Source organism: Mytilus galloprovincialis, chromosome 2, assembly GCF_965363235.1.
Source record: "Mytilus galloprovincialis chromosome 2, xbMytGall1.hap1.1, whole genome shotgun sequence".
Classification (NCBI taxonomy): Eukaryota; Metazoa; Mollusca; class Bivalvia; order Mytilida; family Mytilidae; genus Mytilus; species Mytilus galloprovincialis.
In genome coordinates, this window is record NC_134839.1 from 80,677,720 (window position 1) to 80,702,735 (window position 25,016).

The following is a 25,016-nucleotide window of genomic DNA, read 5'->3' on the forward strand; positions in this document are numbered from 1 at the left end:
AAAATGCTTGGTTTTGGGCCCCTAATTCCTAAACCGGTGGGATCATCATCCCCATAATCAATCCCAACCTTCCTTTTGTAGTATTGAACCTTCTTATTAAATTTGAAATAGATCCATTTATGTAAACTAAAGTTATTGTCCGGAAACTAAATGTGTCTTCTGACGACGACGCAGACGACATCATTCCATTAAACGATCCCAATTTTTTTTTTTGCAGTCGTATAAAAAATAAACCCATATACATTATGTAAGTTAGATATTAAGGATGTTAAAAGTTATGAAATTTAATACTTGGATACTTGGTCATAATACTCTTGAATACTCTAGTACTCGGATGAATCTTAAACTTCTATTGAAAGGTTGAGAAATTAGGTGGGATGCGTTTTTTTTGTTATTACCTTCATAAACATATAAACGAAAGACCAACATACTACAAAAATAACTTGATCCTCTGTTATAAGTATCATTCCTCCTTGTTTTTATCAATTAAACAATGAATTACCGACCAAGATTTCTACAAATAACTTATCATAATAGATATTTTTCTTTGTGTACATGTTCATGTACCAAATTAGAAACATGCCAATTAAACCATAAATATTTGCATATGTCCAACAAAGTAGACAATAAGTATCATCTGTTCCTGTTGAGTTGGTATTTTTCATATTACCACTTGTCTATTAATTTGTCAACAACAATTTTGGCTTGTTCGTGTTACGGGGCGCCGAATGGGACTCTTGTGGTTTTGTACAAAATTCAATTCTGTCATAACAAAATCATTTTTGTCTTACAAAACTATGTGCTACAGACTTGTTTTGTGAGAACTTCAATTTTGTGATGACAAAATTCATTTGTGTAGACAAAAAAGACAAAATTCATTTTTGTCATGACAAAATTCATTTTTGTAGACAAAATTCATATTTGTCATGATAAAAGTCAATTTTGTCTAAAAGGTATGCAAATATAAGATATTTGCATACAAAATTGACTTTTGTTACCTGATATGGAAATTAAATCACAAACGTCAATTGTGTGAGGTAAGATTCAATTTTGTGAGACAAAATTGACTTTTGTGAGACAAAATTAACTTTTGTGAGACAAAATTAACTTTTGTGAGACAAAATTGACTTTTGTGAGACAAAATTCAATTTTGTGAGACAAAATTCAATTTTGTTGAGACAAAAGTCAATTTTGTTAATTTTGTTGAGACAAAAGTCAATTTTGTCAATTTTGTCTCACAAAAGTCAATTTTGTCAATTTTGTTGAGACAAAAGTCAATTTTGTCAATTTTGTTGAGACAAAAGTCAATTTTGTCAATTTTGTTGAGACAAAATTCAATTTTGTCAATTTTGTTGAGACAAAAGTCAATTTTGTCAATTTTGTTGAGACAAAAGTCAATTTTGTCTCACAAAAGTCAATTTTGTCAATTTTGTTGAGACAAAAGTCAATTTTGTCAATTTTGTTGAGACAAAAGTCAATTTTGTCTCACAAAAGTCAATTTTGTCAATTTTGTTGAGACAAAAGTCAATTTTGTCAATTTTGTTGAGACAAAAGTCAATTTTGTCAATTTTGTTGAGACAAAAGTCAATTTTGTCAATTTTGTTGAGACAAAAGTCAATTTTGTCTCACAAAAGTCAATTTTGTCAATTTTGTTGAGACAAAAGTCAATTTTGTCAATTTTGTCTCACAAAAGTCAATTTTGTCAATTTTGTTGAGACAAAATTCAATTTTGTCAATTTTGTTGAGACAAAAGTCAATTTTGTCAATTTTGTTGAGACAAAATTCATTTTTGTCAATTTTGTGTAACAAAAGTCGATTTTGTATGCAAATTAGTTCACAGAAACCAAACTAAACTAATTTGAATACAAAATTGACTTTTGTCGCCCAATTTTCAAATTAGGTAACAAAATTCAAGTCTGTGTAACAAAAATGAATTTTGTCATGACAAAAGTGACTTTTGTCCGCTGATAGATAATTTTGTATGACAAAATTTTAAATTTGTAGTATGATACAAATTTTGTTAAACTGAACTTATTTTTGTTGAACAAAAGTCACTTTTGTCCGTACAAAATTGAATTTTGAGTACAAAACCACAAGAGTCCCATTCGGCGCCCCGTACGTGTTGCTCTCAGTCTTAAGTTTTCAGTTAACAAAATTGTACTAAAGTACACAGTTCTTCCAAGCGAGTACCCGAGTACTCGAGTACTTGTTGCCATCCTTAAATTCTCCCTCGCCCTGCTCGTCCGAATTTAAAGTATTTAATCTCTAAATTCAATAGGCTATAAACAAGACAAACACAGATATAGGATTAGTTGCTCGCAGTAACATCTTATTTCTCTCTTGCGATGCAATATTTTATTTTACTTTATTGTACATATTTCTTCGATTGAAACAATATATAAATACATGACATATAACATTGTTCCTCTTTCGCATCGTTTCTTTTTCCTCGGCTAATACCTCCAACGCCTGTACGTACAATAAACATAGCAGCAACTGCATATATACCTATGTGACCAACTTCAATTCGACGTAACTGCGAGCACCTTCGATACTAATTCATCTAAATGCCAAACTTTATATAGTACCATTAAACCCCACCCGTAAAAACCGCCAAAACTTTCCTCGTGCCTCCTGCACCTAACGTCAAATTTATAAATAGTACATACTATTACAAAACCAGTATCCGAACTAGTTATACTAGTTCCGATCTATAAATAATTACTACAAATAGCGAACGGGAAAAACCCTATTTTCATCTATCGGATATCAATAATTTTCTTTAAATAATATATCTTAGGACCATACAATGTGTATAAAATGAATTGATGAACTTAAAATTCATATGACAACCAGATGCTCCGCAGGGCGCAGCTTTATACGACCGCAGAGGTTGAACCCTGAACGGTTGGGGCAAGTATGGACACAACATTCAAGCTGGATTCAGCTCTAAATTTGGATTGTGATTAAATAGTTGACACAGCATAGGTTTCTGACACAGAATGAATGTGGTCTAATGAACTTAAAATATTTGTTTTGCTTTTGAGCAATTCACTATGCTATTGAATATTAATCCTCTCAAAAAAATGTTTGAAGAAATTATCTTTTTATGTATGAAATCTGAAATGAGAAAAATTTAAACCCCCCCCCCCCCCATTTTTTTTCATATCCCCTTTTCCCTTTTTCCAAAACTGATCTCAATTCAAATTTCTAATGGAGTTTGCAATAATAACTACTCATTTAAATACATCATAAAATATTAAAATGTAAAATAAAGTGCTTGTAATCACTGAATGGTAAAGATTGTTTTAATTTATCAGTTGGTAGTAAAAGTGAATATACATTGTATATTGTATAAAACAATAATTATTATTTAAGTTGATTCAACTACTATTCTGGACAAAGAAAGTTAACTCCAATTGAAAATTTCTTGCTATTGCACAATATTGTGCAATTAGACATTTCTTGCTATTGTGCAATACTGTGCAATTGAAAATATTTGCTATTGCACAATACTGTGCAATTGAAGATTTCTTGCTATTGCGCAATATTGCGCAATATTGTGCAATTGAAATTTTCTTGCTATTGCACAATACTGTGCAATTGAAGATTTCTTGCTATTGCTGAATACTGAGCAATTGAAAATTTCTTGCTATTGCACAATACTTAATATAATAATTTTGAATCCTGATTTGAACCAACTTGAAAACTGGGTCCATAATCAAAAATCTAAGTACAAAAGTCATGTTTAGATTCAGCATATCAAAAAAGCCCAATTATTCAATTTTTGATGAAATCAAACAAAGTTTAATTTTGGACCCCGATTTGTACCAACTTGAAAACTGGGCCAATATTAAAAAATCTAAGTACATTTTAAGATTCAGCATATCAAAGAACCCCAAGGATTCATTTTTTGTTAAAATCAAACTAAGTTTAATTTTGGACCCTTTGGACCTTAATGTAGACCAATTTGAAAACGGGACCAAAAATTAAGAATCTACATACACAGTTAGATTCGGCATATCAAAGAACTCCAATTATTCAATTTTTGATGAAATCAAACAAAGTTCAATTTTGGACCCTTTGGGCCCCTTATTCCTAAACTGTTGGGACCAAAACTCCCAAAATCAAACCCAAACTTCCTTTTCTGGTCATAAACCTTGTGTTTAAATTTCATAGATTTCTATTTACTTATACTAAAGTTATGGTGCGAAAACCAAGAATAATGCTTATTTGGGCCCCTTTTTGGCCCTAATTCCTAAACTGTTGGGACCTCAACTCCCAAAATCAATCCCAACCTTCCTTTTGTGGTCATAAACCTTGTGTTTAAATTTCATTGATTTCTATTTACTTATACTAAAGTTAGTGTGCGAAAACCAAGAAGAATGCTTATTTGGGCCCTTTTTTGCCCTAATTCCTAAACTGTTGGGACCTCAACTCCCAAAATCAATCCCAACCTTCCTTTTGTGGTCATAAACTTCATTGATTTCTATTTACTTATACTAAAGTTATAGTGCGAAAACCAAGAAAATGCTTATTTGGGCCCTTTTTGGCCCCTAATTCCTAAACTGTTGGGACCAAAACTCCCAAAATCAATCCCAACCTTCCTTTTGTGGTCATAAACCTTGTGTTAAAATTTCATAGATTTCTATTCACTTTTACTAAAGTCAGAGTGCGAAAACTAAAAGTATTCGGACGACGACGACGCCAACGTGATACCAATATACGACCAAAAAAAATTTTTGCGGTCGTATGAAAATAACGTTATAGTAACCTTAATATTGAGGAACAGAGTAAACTATCAAAAAAACTAGATGTGTCAAAGCGACACGAATGGCCCCGTCTCAAAAAGTTGAAAAATCTGCAATTTCTATAATACATGTGGACACAAACATGATGGAAGTCTCACATATCATAAATCAGCTCAAAATCTGGAGGTGTATAGAAAAAAAAGTATGTATAACTGTAATTTTCAACAATTTTCAAAGTTGTAAACCCTTAATTTTGACAAAAATTAGCGGAGCAGAAAGAAACTTAAACTTGATCTGTAACTCATCATGAGTAACTCACATACCAAAAATTAGCCCAATACCTGAGAGCGTTAAGAAAAAAAGTCTGTTTAACTGTGATTTTCAACAATTTATCAAAGTCCATAGTCCTTAATTTTGGCAAAAAATTAGCTGAGCGGAACAAACTTAAACTTGATCTGTAACTCATCTTGGTTAACTCGCATGCAATAAAATCTTCCCAATATCTGAAAGAGTTTAGAAAAAAAGTCCATATAACTGTGATTTTCAACAATTTATCAAAGTCCATAGTCCTTAATTTCTGCAAAAATTAGAGGAGCAGAACAAAACTTAAACTTGACCTATAACTCATCATTGTCAACTCACATAACAAATATCAGCCCAATATCTGAAGGCTTTTAGAAAAAAGTCTGTATAACTGTGATTTTCAACAATTTATCAAAGTCCAAAGCCCGTAATTTCGGCAAAAATTAGCGAAGCGGAACAAAACTTAAACTTGATCTGTAACTCATCATGGTTAACTCACATGCTAATCAAAGAACTGAAAGCTCTGAGGGAAAATGACGCCACTGCCTCTAATATTGGGATATTTTTTATGCAAGTCTTGATTATCACATACTTTAATAAGTTTAACATTGCAACATGTCTCGTAAGCCAAGTCTACCTGAATGATCTACAATATCCAATGACTACTGGCTGTTTTTTTTGGTACAAATAAATAGGTGATCAAGAATACTGGAATGATCTACAATATCCAATGATTACTAGCTGTTCTTTTGTACTAATAAAAAGGTCAAGACTATTTAAATGATCTACAATATTCAATGGCTACTGGCTGTTCTTTTGTACATACTAAATAAAGACTACCTGAATGATCTAAAGTACTCCAAGTAATTTGTAATTTTTTTCTTGCAATTACATTTTTCTAAATCAAGAATACAGACTACTATAAAAAAGAAGATATGGTATGATTGCTAATAATACAACTATCCACAAAAGACCAAAATGCCACAGACATTAACAACTGTAGGTCACCGTACGGCCTTCAACTATGAGCAAAGCCCATACAGCATAGTCAGCTGTAAAAGGCCCAGATAAGACAATGTAAAACAATTCAAACGAGAAAACTAACAGCATTATTTATGTAAAAAAATGAACGAAAAACAAATATGTAACACATAAACAAACGACAACCACTGAATTACAGGCTCCTGACTTGGGACAGGCACATAAATAAATAGTGTGGCGGTGTTAAACATGTTAGCGGGATCCCCCCTAACCTGGGACAGTGGTATAACAGTACAACATAAGAACGAACTATAAAAATCAGTTGAAAAAGGCTTAACTCATCAGACGGACAAAAATACAAGTGGATACTATCCGGGCAGTCGTCCAGGGGCTTAACTAGATTCTTTTAAAAGTGAGGCAAAATATATTCGCGATTCGGTGAGGGATCTGGCGGCCGTTCAAGACCCCCAGAAGCTATGAAAAAATATTACGCAAAATCGTGAATCCTGAGAGTTTCGCGGACTCTTAGGAGGCACAATTATTTGAGTGTCCCTACCCTTGGAACCTCAGGCTCCAAAAACACCAGTCAAGTAAAAGACATCAGCCAAGTTGAAAACACCAGCCAAGTTGAAAACACCAGCCAAGTTAAAAACACCTTCAATACAGAAGTCTGTATCAACACCAAAATCTACTAAGATTTAGGTATGCTGCTAATGGCAGTCAAGATCATCAGATACTTCTTACTCAGTAGTGGCAGTCCATCTTCCGCGAAGAAAGCAAAACTTGACAAGATTTCTTGGTTTAATGGGGAAAAAAAGAGTTATTTTAACACACTTGTGTCGATCCTGTTAATATATTTAAAACCAGACACAAAAATTATAACTATAGACTCTACTAGAACACACCCGTGATATCGCGGGTCCGTGACTGAATTAAAGTATATAACTATGCGCAAGCCTTATTTTAGTATTAGTATTGTCATATGATATAGTCATGCCGATTATAAGATACACAGTTTTCTCTGCATTCAAGTCTTTCTGTGTGAACCCGTCGAACTAGAACTTATCAATTATTGGTAATATTAATTATTTGTAAAACAAAAGGTCCTGGAATGGAGTATTTTTTAATCAACAGCATTGTCCTATATTAGTTATAAATAAAGTTGAATTCTTTGATTCGCTGTTTTATGTCATGCCCGCTAACAAATTGAAAACTGTACCTATACGCCTTATTTTTAGTCCAGATTTTTAGTATTCGTATTGTTATCTTAGAAAGTCTTACTGATCAAAATACTACAATAGGTAACCATTTGACAATTTAGTAGTGTCAATCCTGTGGTTATGACCCGTGTATATATCATATTAATCTTGAATACACCGTTTGGTGGTGCGCCTGTCAGATGCGGAACGTACAGATAAGGTAATCGGTAACAGGTGAATATACTATTGGTATCGGTATCGGACTCGACCCGGAACCTCTTAATTATTGGCAATATTAATTACGTGGAAAACAAAAGGACCTGGAGTGGTGTAATTTTTAATCTACACCTTTGTACTATATTAGTTATATATAAAGTTGAATTCTTTGATTCGTCGTTTTTACATGATGACGGCTGACAAATTGGACCTCGTAATTTTAGTATTATAGATTAGATTTGCGAATCTCTTTATCATTACATCGGCGAATGTGAATTCAGTCCGGTCAACTTTATTTTGGAGAAAAACATTTTTTTCAAGAAAGTTTGTATTTTCATATCATATAAAATTGAGAATGGAAATGGGGAATGTGTCAGAGACAACAACCCGACCAAATAAAAAACAACAGCAGAGGGTCACCAACAGGTCTTCAATGTAGCGAGAAATTCCCGCACCCGGAGGCGTCCTTCAGCTGGCCCCTAAACAAATATATACTAATCCAGTGATAATGAACGCCATACTAATTTCCAAATTGTACACAAGAAACTAAAATTAAAATAATACAAGACTAACAAAGGCCAGAGGCTCCTGACTTGGGACAGGCGCAAACATGCGGCGGGGTTAAACATGTTTGTGAGATCTCAACCCTCCCCCTATACCTCTAACCAATGTAGTAAAGTAAACGCATAACAATACGCACATTAAAATTCAGTTCAAGAGAAATCCGAGTCTGATGTCAGAAGATGTAACCAAAGAAAATAAACAAAATGACAATAATACATAAATAACAACAGACTACTAGCAGTTAACTGACATGCCAGCTCCAGACTTCAATTAAACTGACTGAAAGATTATGATTTCATCATATGAACATCAGGCACAATCCTTCCCGTTAGGGGTTTAGTATCATACCATCATAACATATATGAGAAGAACATAACCCGTGTCATGCCAACAACTGTTTTTAGAATAAATGTGTTTAGTTCCGATGCAAAGACCTTATCAGTGACTCAATATTAACGCCAAAATATGCAATCTTTAATGACTTGACAACAGTATCGTAATTATATCCCTTCTTAATAAGTCTATTCAAAGGTTTTGTAAGTTTCTGAGGTGAATACTGACACCTTTGTGCTTTATAAAGAATATTACCATAAAAAATTGGATGTGAAATACCCGAACGTATTAGAAGTCTGCATGTTGAGCTATATTTACGAATGATGTCTTTATACCGATGATAAAATTTAGTAAATGTTTTGACTAGTTTGTGATATCGAAAACCCTGGTGTAATAATTTTTCAGTAATACATAAATTTCTCTCGTTAAAATCTAAAACATTGTTACATACACGAGCGAATCGTACAAGTTGAGATATATAAACACCGTAAGATGGTGACAAGGGAACGTCACCATCTAAAAACGGATAATTAACGATAGGAAATGAAAAATCATCCCTTTTATCATAAATTTTAGTATTCAGCTTTCCATTAGTGATATAGATATCAAGATCGAGAAAAGGGCAGTGGTCATTGTTAGTATTAGCTTTATTTAAAGTAAGTTCAACAGGATAAATTTCATTAATATACATACTGAAGTCGTCATTATTGAGAGCCAAAATATCATCCAAATATCTAAAAGTATTATTAAATTTGTTTATCAGATGTTGTTTCGATGGGTCTTTGCTTATTTTTGTCATAAATTGTAACTCATAACAATACAAAAACAGGTCCGCAATAAGTGGTGCACAGTTAGTCCCCATTGGAATTCCGATAATCTGACGATATACGGAATCCCCAAAGCGAACAAAAATGTTATCTAGTAAATATTCAAGGGCATATATAGTATCAAAGCATGTCCAATTAACATAGTTTTTTTGTTTATTGCTACTAAAAAATGACCTAAAAGGGTTTGAACATATATATTCACATTCTGATTTTTTGAATGCTCATTTAATTAGGTGTGTGAATTTTTTCTTAATGAGAATGTGAGGCAATGTGGTATACAGGGTAGAAAAATCAAAACTTTGAACAGATTCAAAATCCCCAATATAAGCATGCAATTTATCAAGTACTTCCAACGAGTTCTTGACACTCCAAAAGTAATGTATTCCACTATTTTCGAAGGCCTTATTTGAACAATTTATTATCAGGTTTTTAATTGTACCAAGTGTGCTGGTAAGAAGAATAGACAATTTAGTAGTTGAACAATGGCTTGAAGACGAAATAAATCTATATTTGTAAGGGGTTTTGTGTAGCTTCGGAAGCCAATACATAGTTGGGACTTTCATTGTATTTGGCTCTGCTTGTAAAGCGGTGGCTAAAAGTTTATGTTTGTTACAGATTTCGTTTTCTGAAAATGGAGTCAGTTGGAATGTTGGGACGTTACGCGCGATGTTCGTACATGTAAGCGTAACACAACGTCGCGAATATTTCGTAACGTTCAAGGCAAAACGTCGACTAGAACGTTGTTTTTAAGCAAGTGCAACATTCTTGTAAGACTCCGCAAAATCGACGGGACTGTTTAACTACTTATTGAAAATTGATGTATTTTACATTTTTGAAAAGTTAAGAAAAATAACATTTTAAAAAATAATAAAATTCTACCATTATACGAGCACTGATAAGCAAACAGTTGACGTAAAGTTGAGATGAGTTCGTTTTTACGTCAAAAAATGGCGGTGCGACAACCTTGTAAGCCTTTGAAAAATCGCTCATAAATTACCATATATCATTTTTCAGGATATTTGTCTTTAAAGTCATAAAATTAAGCAAATTAACATTGGTGTAGTAAATACAAATACTGATCTTTTTCCATTTTAGATAAACGTTTTTGATTCTCAAATCTGGAATCCCATTTTTTTTCCCGCGTGGGACAGTTTTGCCCTTGTAGTATGGAACGCTTTTTTTTCTATGACGTCATCATAACGTCATTAAAAAATGCATAAGAGACTGCAATAACCTTTCTGTTAAGTAATGGAAAAAAACGTTTTTCAAAATATTAAATACTTTAGACGAAAATCATAGTTTAGTGGTTACAATAAATGGAATATGTTACGCGGGACCGTCTAAAAATAGTCGTTTTATTAAAATGAAGCTTGTCTCATGCAGCATAAAACATAGTTTCATTAATTATTTTTTTCATTTTTATTTTAAAAACCATTATTTTTTAAAATCCGTAATATAGCAATGAATATGATATCACACAATTATATATTTTAAGTTTGCATCTTGCCAACTACAATGATTTTCCAATGAGGTACGAACATCGCGCGTAACGTCTGGTGAATTGGTGATTTCCTTTTTCAGAACCTCAATGTAAAATTTACGTCAAACAATAATAATATTATTAGCAGCTTTATCTGCCGGGACAAAAACAAATTCCTTGGCTAGTTCTTTTAGTTTATGTTTGATACGAGAAATAGGTTTATTGTGGTTATTGTTTATAGTAAAATGTTCTCTAAAATGTTGAATACGTATATCAACTATCTTCATTACTGAATTAAAAAAAGAGTCCAAAGATTTTTTGTCAGCTTTTTCCCGTTTTATCCATTTCATACAGTAAGTATGGAGTGAGTCGTGGATGATATTACGACACTCATTCCAATTAATAATTGACGGGGGACGATATTTAGGTCCTTTACTGAGGAATGATTTTAACTCTCGGTCTTGAACGATGTTAAGATCTCCTGTTATAACATGGGAAATGGGTCCATAAATATATCCGGAATTACTGCAATTACATGAAGTAGGTGTATTTTCACTGATATTAACATCTTTACACAATTGACTATAATTAAACACAAATTTCCGGGTAGATTTCTTGTAAATATAACAAATAAGAGGTAGCTCAGTATTGTCAAAATATCCAGGAATTTGTTCTTTAACAGAATGGTCGTTAAATATACCGGCAATATTTACAAAATCAAAGCCTTTATTGACATACTTAATTTTAATAAAATGTTTTTTATGATCTTCAGGGCGATCAATTTTGGGAAATAATTTAGAATAACAATATGCAATAATTATTTGAACAATTTCATACTTAGGACTGCTATATGAAATTGTGTTGCAATCCTCCAAAATTTTATTTAACTTATTAACCGGTAACGAACAGAGTTTTGTTAACAGATAATGTCTGCCGTTGTTTTTTGAAATAGAAATTAGGTCCGAAATATTGGTATGATTGGCCCGAAATTTTCTTTGATTGCGATTTGTTCTACGACCGTGAGAACGTTTTTTACGAACAGTTTTAGAAACTATATCCAAAATGTTAACGGAATTGGTTCTAGATATATTACCAATTCCCATGATATTGTCATTTAGACCGAGAGGGTAAACTGTCTGTAATTTTTTAATCCAATTTAATTCAATTATTTTCCGCGATCGTACAAACTTTGAATGCGATTCACCAGGCTGCTTATTTACTACTTCTAAAGGTTGAACTGCTAAATATTTAAAAGGATGGTTGTGCTTCTTAAGGTGTTGGTAAATAATACTTTTGAATTTATTGGGTCTTTTAAAACGATACAGATGTTCTTGAGTGCGTTTAGATAAATATCGTCCAGTTTCTCCTACGTACTGAATACCACACCCTGGTTTGTTTCATGTGAGTAAATAAATAATACTGTTTGTTTTTCAAGTTCTATCAGTTTCAAAATTTAAAGAAAATGTGCGACCATTAAACGTGGACCTTACCGTATTGTTGGTGGAAAGACGGGGACATGTAAGTCATTTTTTGGCATGACACTTATCGATAGAAGGGTAACCACGATTTTTATTGTTAAAAATGTTAGCGATGGTAGTATTTTTAGATAACCGATTTTGAAGATTGAGACGTGTGGATACCCTTTGAAAAGTTTAGTATTTAGTAATTTTCCATTTCTAAGCTTCATAATTGTTTTGTTAGTGAATTATATAATAAAGAAGCAAAGATTGGCGTCCAGAATATGAACCAGCATACAATAATTGAAGATATATAAAATGGATAAATTTGTTCGCTAAAAATGTCAAACGCTATCAGTATTAAATAGTAGAATGGGGCTGAATATTGAAATACTACTGTTTGATAAATATTCCTAAAGTAATGAATTAGAGCAGTTCTCGCTCGGACACACACTCCATAATCTAGTATATTATAAGAGCATAAACCTGAAGCACGGGGAGGCACTCTACTGCCTCCACACGGCACTAAAGACAAACTCTGTAAAAAATAAAATTGAGAATGGAAATGGGGAATGTGTCAAAGAGACAACAACCCGACCAAATAAAAAACAACAGCAGAGGGTCACCAACAGGTCTTCAATGTAGCGAGAAATTCCCGCACCCGGAGGCGTCCTTCAGCTGGCCCCTAAACAAATATATACTAGTCCAGTGATAATGAACGCCATACTAATTTCCAAATTGTACACAAGAAACTAAAATTAAAATAATACAAGACTAACAAAGGCCAGAGGCTCCTGACTTGGGACAGGCGCAAAAATGCGGCGGGGTTAAACATGTTTGTGAGATCTCAACCCTCCCCCTATACCTCTAACCAATGTAGTAAAGTAAACGCATAACAATACGCACATTAATATATTTATTGATGTCGCAGATTTCTTAGTTTCATGACTTAAATAAGCTGCTTAAATATTGTTAATCCTTAAATTTTTTTTATAAACATACATGTATAATCAACGTGTACATCGGCGAATGTGAACACCGTCCGGTTTTTTTTTGGCAGAAAAACATTTTTGTTTATCATGAAGTTTATTTTTTCGTATAATATATTTATAAATCTCATAGATTCCTGAATTTCATGGACGAATATTGTAAAATAAAAGAGATATTAACACTTGTGATGATCATTTCAATATATTTAAAGCATATATCGGCAAATGCGAATACCATCCGGTCAACTTTTTTAGCAGAAAAACTTTTTCTTTTACTATAAATCTATATTTTCGTATAATTTATTTATAAATCTCACAGATTCCTGAATTTCTTGGACAAATATTGTAAAACAAAAGAGATATTAACACTTGTTGACGACCAGTTGAATATATGTATAGCGTATAACGGCGAGTGTGAATACCGTCCGGTCAACTTTATTTGCTCAAAAATATTTTTTTTCACTTATTTTGTTTGATTTTCATAAAACATATTTTAATATCTTTGAGGTCTACAAATATTAAACAAATCTACCGAATAACAAAAAAGTTATGACTATTTATATGTCGTCCGGTCAACCGCCCTGTCGCTATCTGGGCAGTCGTCCTGTCATTAGTGCTTCCCAAAACCAAGCGCGGAAGGCAGAGAAATGTAATGGAAGTTCAGGTCAGCAGTATTGGAACAAGACGCTGAAAGCGTCATTTTCCAAAAATCAGCCCAATATCTGAAAGGGTTTAGAAAAAAACTCTGTATAACTGTGATTTTCAACAATTTATCAAAGTCCAAAGCTCGTAATTTCGAAAATAATTGGCGGAGCGGAACAAAACTTGGTCTGTAACTCATCATGGTTAACTGACATACCAAAATTAAGCCCAATATCTGAAGGCGTTTAGAAAAAAACTCTGTATAATGGTTTGTTGCGGAATGACGAAATTTCGGAATTACGGATTTTCGGAGTTACAGAATTTCGGAATTACGGACAAGGGTAAAACTATATGGCACTGTTGCAGGGCCATAAAAAGTTAACACTGTTAACAATATTACTTTACCGGTACAATTTGTCATATATATATCTTTTAAAGTTCTTTCATTTCATATCATACACATTATATAATCCTTTTATAAAATTAAATAAAAAGATAGGGCATACTTAGTCAAAAAGTTGCTTGATTTCATTGTACTTAACTTCTCTTGAACTGAATTTTAATGTGCGTATTGTTATGCGTTTACTTTTCTGCATTGGCTAGAAGTATAGGGGGAGGGTTGAGATATCACAAACATGTTTAACCCCGCCGCATTTTTGCGCCTGTCCCAAGTCAGAAGCCTCTGACCTTTGTTAGTCTTGTATTATTTTAACTTGTTGTTTCTTGTGTACAATTTGGAGTTGGTGTTCATTATCACTGAACCAGTATATATTTGTTTAGGGGCCAGCTGAAGGACGCCTCCAGGTGCGAGAATTTCTCGTTGCATTGAAGACCTGTTGGTGGCCTTCTGCTGTTGTCTGCTCTATGGTCGGGTTGTTGTCTCTTTGGCACATTCCCCATTTCCATTCTCAATTTTATTAACAAAAGGATTAAATATGTGAAACATCACTGATATGTGTCAAACAGATATTGACCGAAGCAAACAAGTAAATTCATCTAGGATGTATTTACAAACTGCTGGACAAAACCACAAGGCTAAACTTATATGCCCCAGCATCATATATCAAGAATATATTTACATGCCCTAGAATCATATATTAGGAAAAAGTAAAATCACAAAAATACTAAACTCTGAGGAAAATTCAAAACGGAAAGTCTGTTATCAAATGGCAAAATCAAAAGCTCAAACACGTCAAACAAATGGACAACTGTCATATTCCTGACTTGGTACAGGCATTTTCTTATGTATAAAATGGTGTTTTTAACCTGGTTTCACAACTAACTAAACCTCTCACTTGTGTGCCTTAGCATTAAATATTAGGAATATACTTATATGCCCTAGCATCATATATTAGGAAACAACTATTATGTCTTAGGATCATATATTAGAAATAAAATAAGCTGTGTATTTACAACCTTTTATTTTCTCATGTCATGTATTTTGCATATTTGTGAATGATTAATCAACTGTAAACCTATATGGCATTCTAAAAACATTGCATCAAAAATAGCTGTCATTTTACTGCAGATTACTTGTACTCCTAGACTGCATACGCACATATTGTTAAAGACATGAAACAATCTTATCTTTTAACCATTTAATTCATTTTCAGTATAATAACTGCATAATAATCTTTAACTCATACAAATATTTTTTTTTTGTAATCAACTGTTATAAATATTCTTCCCTGTATCAGTCATATCTAAAACATGTGAGAACTGATCACAAACTTTAGCAAAGTGTGAACCTTCCCAGAATACTTTACCACAAGTTCCACAACAAAAGAATGTATTAACCTTATCAAACATAGGCTCAGGTATAGAGTCCAACTGAAGCAGAACATTGTTATTTACAACAGTCATGGTTGACCAATTAATGCCATATTGGATATTGGGCTCTGTAATTGGTTTGTCACTGACTTTCCTTAACTTTATCCAATTTTCTTTAAATACATTGCATGGTACTTGAAGATAGACATTTCCATTGCATACCTGAAAAGAAAAGTATTCATGTATCATTTCATTTTGATGAAAATATCTGTTAATTTTAAATGATTTAACTGATTTTATCCATAATGTGTTATCTTATCATCTTTTTCTCTAAAAATAAATGGCTGACCAGGTTCTCATTAAACTCATGAAAAATCTATGTACTGTTCTGAATTGAGGTTCATAAACTTATCATTCAATCAAAATTTAGTAGCAATATATCCTTCCCACCTTTTTTTTTTAGATTTTTTTTTATCAATTCCAATAGTTTTCTTGCCACATTTCAATTTTGAGTATTAAACAGTGGATGCTAAGGTGGTAAGGGACAACAAAATAAAATTTTATAAGGTTGCACACATGCCTAATTTCCTGAAAGTTCAGAGGATTTAAAAATAAAATGTTTTTTTTTCATAATTTTAAGAATAGCTTTTATGCTAATTTATTGAGAGGGTGGTTCAACATATTTTTAAAGGATGATGCCAGCAACGATTGTTAAAAAATGTATTTTACAGAATTTGTTGAATTTCTTGTCAAATGTCTTCTTTTTTTGTAATGGCGGAGAAAATGTTAAAAGGGTCATTAACAATAAGGCCTATAACTTTTAAAGTTAAGTTAAACTATAAAATCAATTTCTTCCAACATTTATTTGATCTTACATACCTTACATCTACTAAATATGTCTTTTTCAGTGACCTTGACATTAAAATATTGTAAAACCTCTACTACTTGTTCTCTAGCAGTGGTTGTCTGTACATTGTAACACATCTTATCTCCTACTATTCCTTGAACCTGAAAAAAAAAGATTTATCAATTGATGCACACCACATTTCACATTGTGTCTCTATATACTGTAAATTCAGAGATATTCCAAAGTTTTGATTATTGAAAATATTGCGACTGATATCTGAAACAATTGTAAGGTTGCAGATTTTTCTGAAAATCGCAAAAAGTTCATCTGTATATTTGGTTATTTGTAAATAGTCACATCAAATGCATGCAATAATTTCTGAATTTTCATTATAAACAATGTATATGAAATAATGTTCCAGACTCCTTTTTAGCTCACCTGGCCTAAAAGGCCATGTGAGCTTTTCTCATCACTTGGCGTCCGTCGTCGTCGTCGTCTGTCGTCATTAACAATTTTTCAAACATCTTCTCCTCTGAAACTACTGAATGGATTTGAATGAAACTTAAAATGATTGTTCCTTAGATTATCCTGCACAAAGTGTTTGCTTCAATTTTTGATCCGTCAAAAAACATGGCCGCCGTTACTTAAAATAGAACATAGGGGTCAAATGCAGTTTTTGGCTTATATCTCAAAAACGGAAGCATTTAGAGCAAATCTGACATGGGGTAAAAATGTTCATTAGGTCAAGATCTATCAGCCCAGAAATTTTCAGATGAATCAAACAAACCATTGTTGGGTTGCTGCCACTTAATTGGTAATTTTAAGGAAATTTTGCAGTTTTTGGTCATTTTCTTGAATATTATTATAGATGAAGATAAACTGTAAACAGCAAAAATGATCAGCAAAGTAAGATCTACAAATAGGTTAATATGACCAAAATTGTCAATTGACCCCTTAAGGGGTAAATGTCCTTTAATGACAATTTTTCACAATTTGTTCATCATATTTGCTAACTTTAAAAAATCTTCTCCTCTGAAACTACTGAATGGATTTGGATGAAACTTAGCATGATAGTTCCTTAGATTATCCTGCACAAAGTGTGTGCTTCGATTTTTGATCCGTCAAAAAACATGGCCGCCCTTACTTTAAATAGAACATAGGGGTCAAATGCAGTTTTTGGCTTATATCTCAAAAACGAAAGCATTTAGAGCAAATCTGACTGGGGTAAAAATGTTCATTAGGTCAAGATCAATCAGTCCTGAAATTTTCAGACGAATCAAACAAACCATTGTTGGGTTGCTGCCACTTAATTGGTAATTTTAAGGAAATTTTGCAGTTTTTGGTCATTATCTTGAATATCATTATAGATAAAGATAAACTGTAAACAGCAAAAATGATCAGCAAAGTAATATCTACAAATAGGTTAATATGACCAAAATTGTCAATTGACCCCTTAAGGGGTAAATGTCCTGTAATGACAATTTTTCACAATTTGTTCATCATATTTGCTAACTTTAAAAAATCTTCTCCTCTGAAACTACTGAATGGATTTGGATGAAACTTAGCATGATAGTTCCTTAGATTATCCTGCACAAAGTGTGCGCTTCGATTTTTGATCCGTCAAAAAACATGGCCGCCCTTACTTTAAATAGAACATAGGGGTCAAATGCAGTTTTTGGCTTATATCTCAAAAACGAAAGCATTTAGAGCAAATCTGACATGGGGTAAAAATGTTCATTAGGTCAAGATCTATCAGCCCTGAAATTTTCAGACGAATCAAACAAACCATTGTTGGGTTGCTGCCACTTAATTGGTAATTTTAAGGAAATTTTGCAGTTTTTGGTCATTATCTTGAATATCATTATAGATAAAGATAAACTGTAAACAGCAAAAATGATCAGCAAAGTATATATATTTGTAATATTGAAGAATTGTTAGCTGTACATGTTTGCCTGGCATGGTTCAATATGTTCAATAAGGCATTGTTTACCAGGTGAGCGATTCAGGCTCTTGAGAGCCTCTTGTTTAAAACAGCATACACTGCAAGGCAGTAATATCTCAAATAAAGCTTTGACTCCATATAATTGTTGAGAGATTTGCGCAGCCGTGCTAATATAAGATGGTAATATACAAAGATGATGTTATAAAATCATGATGACAAATATTTCTGGTAAAACTAGCCTCTGTCATTGTCAATAATTATGACAATTCTAGTTATTTGTGTTAATTAGCTCAGTGATACAGGTAAGTTTAGGACTATTGATTTAATCTAAAATCTTGAACCTCATTAGACAAATAAAACTCAATACTCTAAAAAAAACGTAGCTATGTGTATAAACATCCAAAGTGTCAAAATGCAGTAGTATGTATAGAAAAATGTATATAAATGAATAGAAAAGCCCCTCCATCCAACTGCTAGTACTTCCTAGTGATGCAATTTGAAAAAAATGGTGTAACCATAAGCAAAATATGATATATGTACATACCCTCATGAAAGGCAGTCCTGAAGTGAGAACTACACGTTTCTCTTTTTGACAGATCTACAAATAGAAATGTGTGTTAAATGAATGGAAGAAAAACTGGTGAAATATGTTTACAAAAAAGGTAATGTAGCTTTAAAAAAATGGTTGATAAGATTTAAAAGAAATAAAATATGAATAAGCATCACATGGTAAATAATGTTCACATTAAGCCGGATACCAAAATCATGGAAGCTCTGATTTGATTTGTAGGTCCTCAGAAAAATGTGAAAGCAAACAATGGGACAACTGAATGGATGACCCGCCAACCCTGATGGACAAACAGAGGTATGATCATTATTGTGATTCCAACAAGTCCCTAAAAAGTCTATAATGGAAAACATGACAAATGGACAAAACAATAACCAGCCAAGACTTAACAAATAAACAAGTGCTTCTTTTGATCTGGTTTATAAAAATAACAGATGTATCAATACAAGAAATACCAAAAAGAAGTTTCCAACAATACCTCTATAGCCCTGTCATGACTATCAGTATTATCAAGTATATGTACATCCACACCACAACTTCTTAGTTGTTTTCCAAGTCCTTGTAACATTGAATCCACCACTACAGTAAAATCTCCTGGAGAGATTGGGGATTCTGCATAGTGTTGTGATTGTTGGTTTGGACCTGGAGGCTGAAAAAGCAACATGTTTTTGACTGATACATTGGCTGTGATAATTTTTTTATCAGCTCATAAACATAATTTTGTCATTTAGCAGTGACGTCATCAACGTTTTTTCATGATTTACTCTTTGAATATGGAATCTAGAATTAAATCATAAGGAATGATTGTAATATTTTTTTCCAACTTATTGGAAATAACATAAAAAATATTATTTCTTCATAGACAGAAAAAATATTACAGTCATTCTTTAAATAAAAAAATAACTTCCATGTGTGCTTAAAAATGTAATGATCCTACTTAGTACATATACTAGAATGAGGGACAAGATGGTACAACACATTAAAAACAAAAGAAATTTATCTAAATGAAATTTTCTATGTCTTTTAATACTAGACAGAATTTTAACCTCTTTTCTCCTAGTGTCTATAACTGATGAACATCCTACGTTTTCCAATATATTTTATATGTATGAAGGTGTATGATAATTCAAATATACATAGTGAGAATATCAAGTTTTATTTAGAACCAATTGGTAGACAGCTAATTAATCAAAAGTACTGACCAACAGTTTAGGAAGCCTGGGTTTAATTTTCTGACCCTTTGCCTTGGCCTTTTTCTTGTCTCCTCGACTCATTTTCATCCATCTCATAGAAGTTAATGGTTCCAAATCTATTTTTAGACGTTCTTCTCTTGCTATTTTCACAAGTTTGTCATAGACCTTTAGAAGAATGTAGGCATCTAATGCTGTAATTATATAACAATACAATTTCTCTTAGTACTCATGAACTAATTTATGACAAAGCTATTTTCACAAGTTTGTCATAGACCTTTAGAAGAATGTAGGCATCTAATGCTGTAATTATATAACAATACAATTTCTCTTAGTACTCATGAACTAATGACAAAGCTATTTTCACAAGTCTGTCATAGACCTTAAGGAGAATGTAGGCATCTAATGCTGTAATTATATAAGAATACAACTTCTCTTAGTGCTCATGAACTAATGACAAAGCTATTTTTGATCATTTCAAAATTATTTTTTTATTTAATACATTTATTCAGTATTTCAAAAGGTTAGATTATGAAACTGGTCTCATCATCATCATTTTTTTTTATTTATTCAGGCTATTTCAAAATTAATTTTATAAATTGGTAGAGAGTCACTCCTATTAAAATCAAATAGATTGTAATTAATTTAAAAAGATAGCTTAAACAATTATAGGAAATATTTAAAATTATATACATGTAAACGTGTCCATCAACTCTTAATTGAATCAATAAAATATCTTTTAAACAAGAGTGCACACGCTGAAATGTCTCGCCTTCTATACTAATCATTGATATTATGTTGATAGTCCTAAGTATAAAGCTAAGCTTTAATACAACTGTCACATAAACTAAACATTAACCAAGATAACTAAACTAAGACCAATGAACCTTGAAAATGAGGTCAAGGTCAAATAAAACCTGCGCGACTGACATAAAGATCATAAAATATTCCCATACACCAAATATAGATGACCTATGGCATATAGTATTAGATAAAAAGACCAAAACTCAAAAACTTAACTTTGACCACTGAACCATGAAAATGAGGTCAAGTTCACATGACATCTGCCCGCTAGATAGGTACACCTTACAATCATTCCATACAACAAATATAGTAGACCTATTGCATATAGTATGAGAAAAACAGACCAAAACACAAAAATTTAACTATAACCACTGAACCATGAAAATGAGGTCAAGGTCAGACGACACCTGCCAGTTGGACATGTACACCTTACAGTCCTTCCATACACCGAATATACTAGCCCTATTGCTTGTAGTATCTGAGATATGGACTTGACCACCAAAACTTAACCTTGTTCACTGATCCATGAAATGAGGTCGAGGTCAAGTGAAAACGGTCTGACAGACATGAGGACCTTTCAAGGTACGCACATATCAAATATAGTTATCCTATTACTTATAATAAGAGAGAATTCAACATTACAAAAAATCTGAACTTTTTTTTCAAGTGGTCACTGAACCATGAAAATGAGGTCAAGGACATTGGACATGTGACTGACGGAAACTTCGTAACATGAGGCATCTATATACAAAGTATGAAGCATCCAGGTCTTCCACCTTCTAAAATATAAAGCTTTTAAGAAGTTAGCTAACACCGCCGCCGCCGCGGTAGCCGCCGCCGCCGTAGCCGCCGCCGGATCACTATCCCTATGTCGAGCTTTCTACAACAAAAGTTGCAGGCTCGACAAAAATACTGTTAAGAATAAATAGTCATCAAAAGTATTGGTTATTTTGGACAAGTAAAACATGTATTAATGTTGACCTGTGTTTCATATTGGTTACTAAACTAGAGTGCACACGCTGAAATGTCTCGCCTTCTTTACTAATCATTGATATTATGTTGAAAGTTGTAAATATAAAGCTTTATTACAACTGTCATATAAATTTAACATTAACCAAGAAAACTAAACATTGACCAATGAACCATGAAAATGAGGTGACGGTCAGATGAACCATGCCAATCAGACATGTACAGCTAACAATTCTTCCATACACCAAATATAATTGACCTATTGCTTATAGTTTTAGAAAAACAGACCAAAACACAAAAAACTTAACACTGAGCAATGAACTGTGAAAATGAGGTCAAGGTCAAATAAAACCTGTGTGACTGACCTATAGATCATAAAATATTCCCATACACCAAATATAGTTGACCTATTACATATAGTATTAGAAAAAAAGACCAAAACTCAAAAACTTAACTTTGATCACTGAACCATGAATATGAGGTCAAGGTCAGATGACACCTGCCAGCTAGACATGTACACCTAACAATAATTCCATACACCAAACATAGTAGGCCTATTGCATACAGTATAAGAAAAACAGATCAAACACAAAAATTAAACTATAACCACTGAACCATGAAAATGAGGTCAAGGTCAGATGACACCTGCCAGTTGGACATGTACACCTTACAATCCTTCCATACACCCAATACACTAGACCTATTGCTTATAGTATCTGAGATATGGACTTGACCACCAAAACTTAACCTTGTTCACTGATTCATGAAATGAGGATGAGGTCAAGTGAAAACTGTTTGGTGGTCATGCAGACCTTGCAAGGTACGCACATACCAAATATAGTTATCCTATTACTTATTATAAGAGAGAATTTAACATTACAAAAAACTGAACTTTTTTTTCAGGTAGTCACTGAACCATGAAAATGAGGTCAAGGACATTGGACATGTGACTGACGGAAACTTCGTAACATGAGGCATTCATATACAAAGTATGAAGCATCCAGGTCTTCCCCCTTCTAAAATATAAAGCTTTTAAGAAGTTAGCTAACGCTGCCGCAGCCGGATCACTATCCCTATGTTGAGTTTTCTGCAACAAAAGTCGCAGGCTCAACAAGAATACACAATGATAAAAATATTGTAAGCAGTAAAAATGTATGCAGTTTGAATGTTTTAATATTGTTTTCAGGTGGAGAGTTGTCTCATTGGCAAGCATACCACATCTTCTTATATCTATACACATGTAGTATTTACAGGGCCGTAACTACCTATGAGGCAGGGGAGGCAGCTGCCTCCCCTGAATTTTCTACACCAAAATTTTTTTTCGAAGTAATCAAATGAAATATTGACAATATGTACACGAAGAACTTGAATTTATATTATAAACAACACAAGTTTACAGTTTTAACAGTGTTATTAAGATACGTGATATATCTGTCATTTTCCGGATTTTTTTACCGAAAGTGAACCGTTTCAGTATTTTATTTTTCGTGTGGCACTGTTATTCAGTATTTGTACAAGAACACGTATGAAACTTTGCTTTCAACAAGTTTACAGTTTTAACAGTGTTATTAAGATACGTGATATATCTGTCATTTTCCGGATTTTTTTACCGAAAGTGAACCGTTTCAGTATTTTATTTTTCGTGTGGCACTGTTATTCAGTATTTGTACGAGAACACATATGAAACTTTGCTTTCAACAATTTTGAATAAAACTGAATATTTCACATATATTTAGGGGATCCATTAAGCAGAGGAAGCTCCCTTTGTATTGTGAACCTTTTATGATATTGGAAATTCGTTACCGGCTGAATCAGCTGTTGTGTCATTTTTTTAACGTCTCCCGGCCGATCGTACGAGAACATTCTAATCAATGCCTTAGTAGTTAAACACTCCCATTCGTTGAAGCAGAGACTTTCTAAACTAAGTATATACTATTTTAGAAAGTCCCTTGTTGTAGTTATATACATGTCTGATCAGCTTTCACCAATATTAAAATTCAAGGTCCTCGCCAAAAAAAATATCTTATTTTCTATGATCTTGCTTTAAATGTTTTTTTAACTTACCAGTTTGATTTCCAACAAAAACTATCTTTAAATACGGATAATAATTGTTTGTATAAAAAAAATGCTTCAAGGATCCAGCAATACTGATGTTTCTTAAAGTAAGGCAATCGAAGGAAAACGGGTAATTTTTAGCCATATTGAGAACAAAATCCGCGGTCACAATGTCAAAGTACGGCCTTCAAGACGGAGCCTTGGCTTACCCCGAACAGCAATCTCAGTTTGTTTTTGCATAAAAATTGCTTCCAGGTTCAAGCAATACTGACGTTTCTTAAAGTAAGTAAATCGAAGGAAAACAGGTCATTTTTAGCCATTTTACTGCGAGAAAAAATCAATCGGCGGCCCCCAAATCCCTGCCTCCCCTGAATTCGAACTCTAGTTACAGCCCTGATTTATGTACCTTGTAAAAGAAAAGGTGAATATTCTGCTTTTTAGGCAACTTCTTGTATCACGGATATCTTGAACACACAAATCCCTTAACAGTTATACTATATAGATCATTTGTTTTGAAAATTGGTATTATTCAGTTAGCAGTAGTACCAAAGGCATTTATATCGTTTCAATAGGCCTACTGTTAATATAATTATGGTTACACCAGTACACAATAAAGAATTGAAATTATACCTGCATATATAATCTGAGGTTGTCTGAGTGGTCTTCTCTCCCAGTCAGACATCTGTTCAGATTTATTTAAGGCTTTTCCAAAACACTGACGAACAAGTTCACTCAGACCTCTTTCTTCTACTTTCTGGAACTTGAAGTTTATACCACTGTCATTATCATCTTCTTTGTCATCATCTGATGCATCTTCTGTATCTGGCATAAAGTTAACCACTTTATCTAAAACCTTTAAAAGTCAAAAGAATGATTTATATTTTATAATGACAATTATCTTATCAAGAAAATTTTCATGAGGGTATATTATCTTTTTCTATCAATGTATACTTGTGTCTTGTGATATTGATTGTACAGGCTTATTGTTGAGATTTTTCATCTATTGCAGGGATTGAACCACCCAGAATTCTTGGGTTCAATGTCTACACCAAAGACTGGTTTCGGCTGGTTTGCCAGAAGTCTGGGGTTAATTCATGATCCAAAGACTTATTGGCTGAGGGTCAGAACA

The 25,016-nt window shown here is 32.9% G+C and overlaps 1 protein-coding gene across 2 annotated transcripts in view; it reads right to left on the minus strand.

Annotated features, from left to right (window-relative positions):
• Positions 1 to 15,146: 15,146 nt before the first annotated feature.
• The window catches only part of LOC143064545 (exonuclease mut-7 homolog), a 30,923-nt gene continuing 21,053 nt past the window's right edge, over positions 15,147 to 25,016 (minus strand). For both annotated transcript variants that reach the window (XM_076237444.1, XM_076237443.1), the window contains 6 exons: positions 24,518 to 24,740; positions 20,072 to 20,253; positions 19,348 to 19,518; positions 18,846 to 18,899; positions 16,392 to 16,520; positions 15,147 to 15,734 (listed from right to left, as the gene is read on the minus strand). In XM_076237444.1, the coding sequence (XP_076093559.1) occupies positions 15,408 to 15,734; positions 16,392 to 16,520; positions 18,846 to 18,899; positions 19,348 to 19,518; positions 20,072 to 20,253; positions 24,518 to 24,740 (1,086 nt within the window). In that variant the 3' untranslated portion in view covers positions 15,147 to 15,407. The remainder of the gene's footprint in view (positions 15,735 to 16,391; positions 16,521 to 18,845; positions 18,900 to 19,347; positions 19,519 to 20,071; positions 20,254 to 24,517; positions 24,741 to 25,016) is intronic.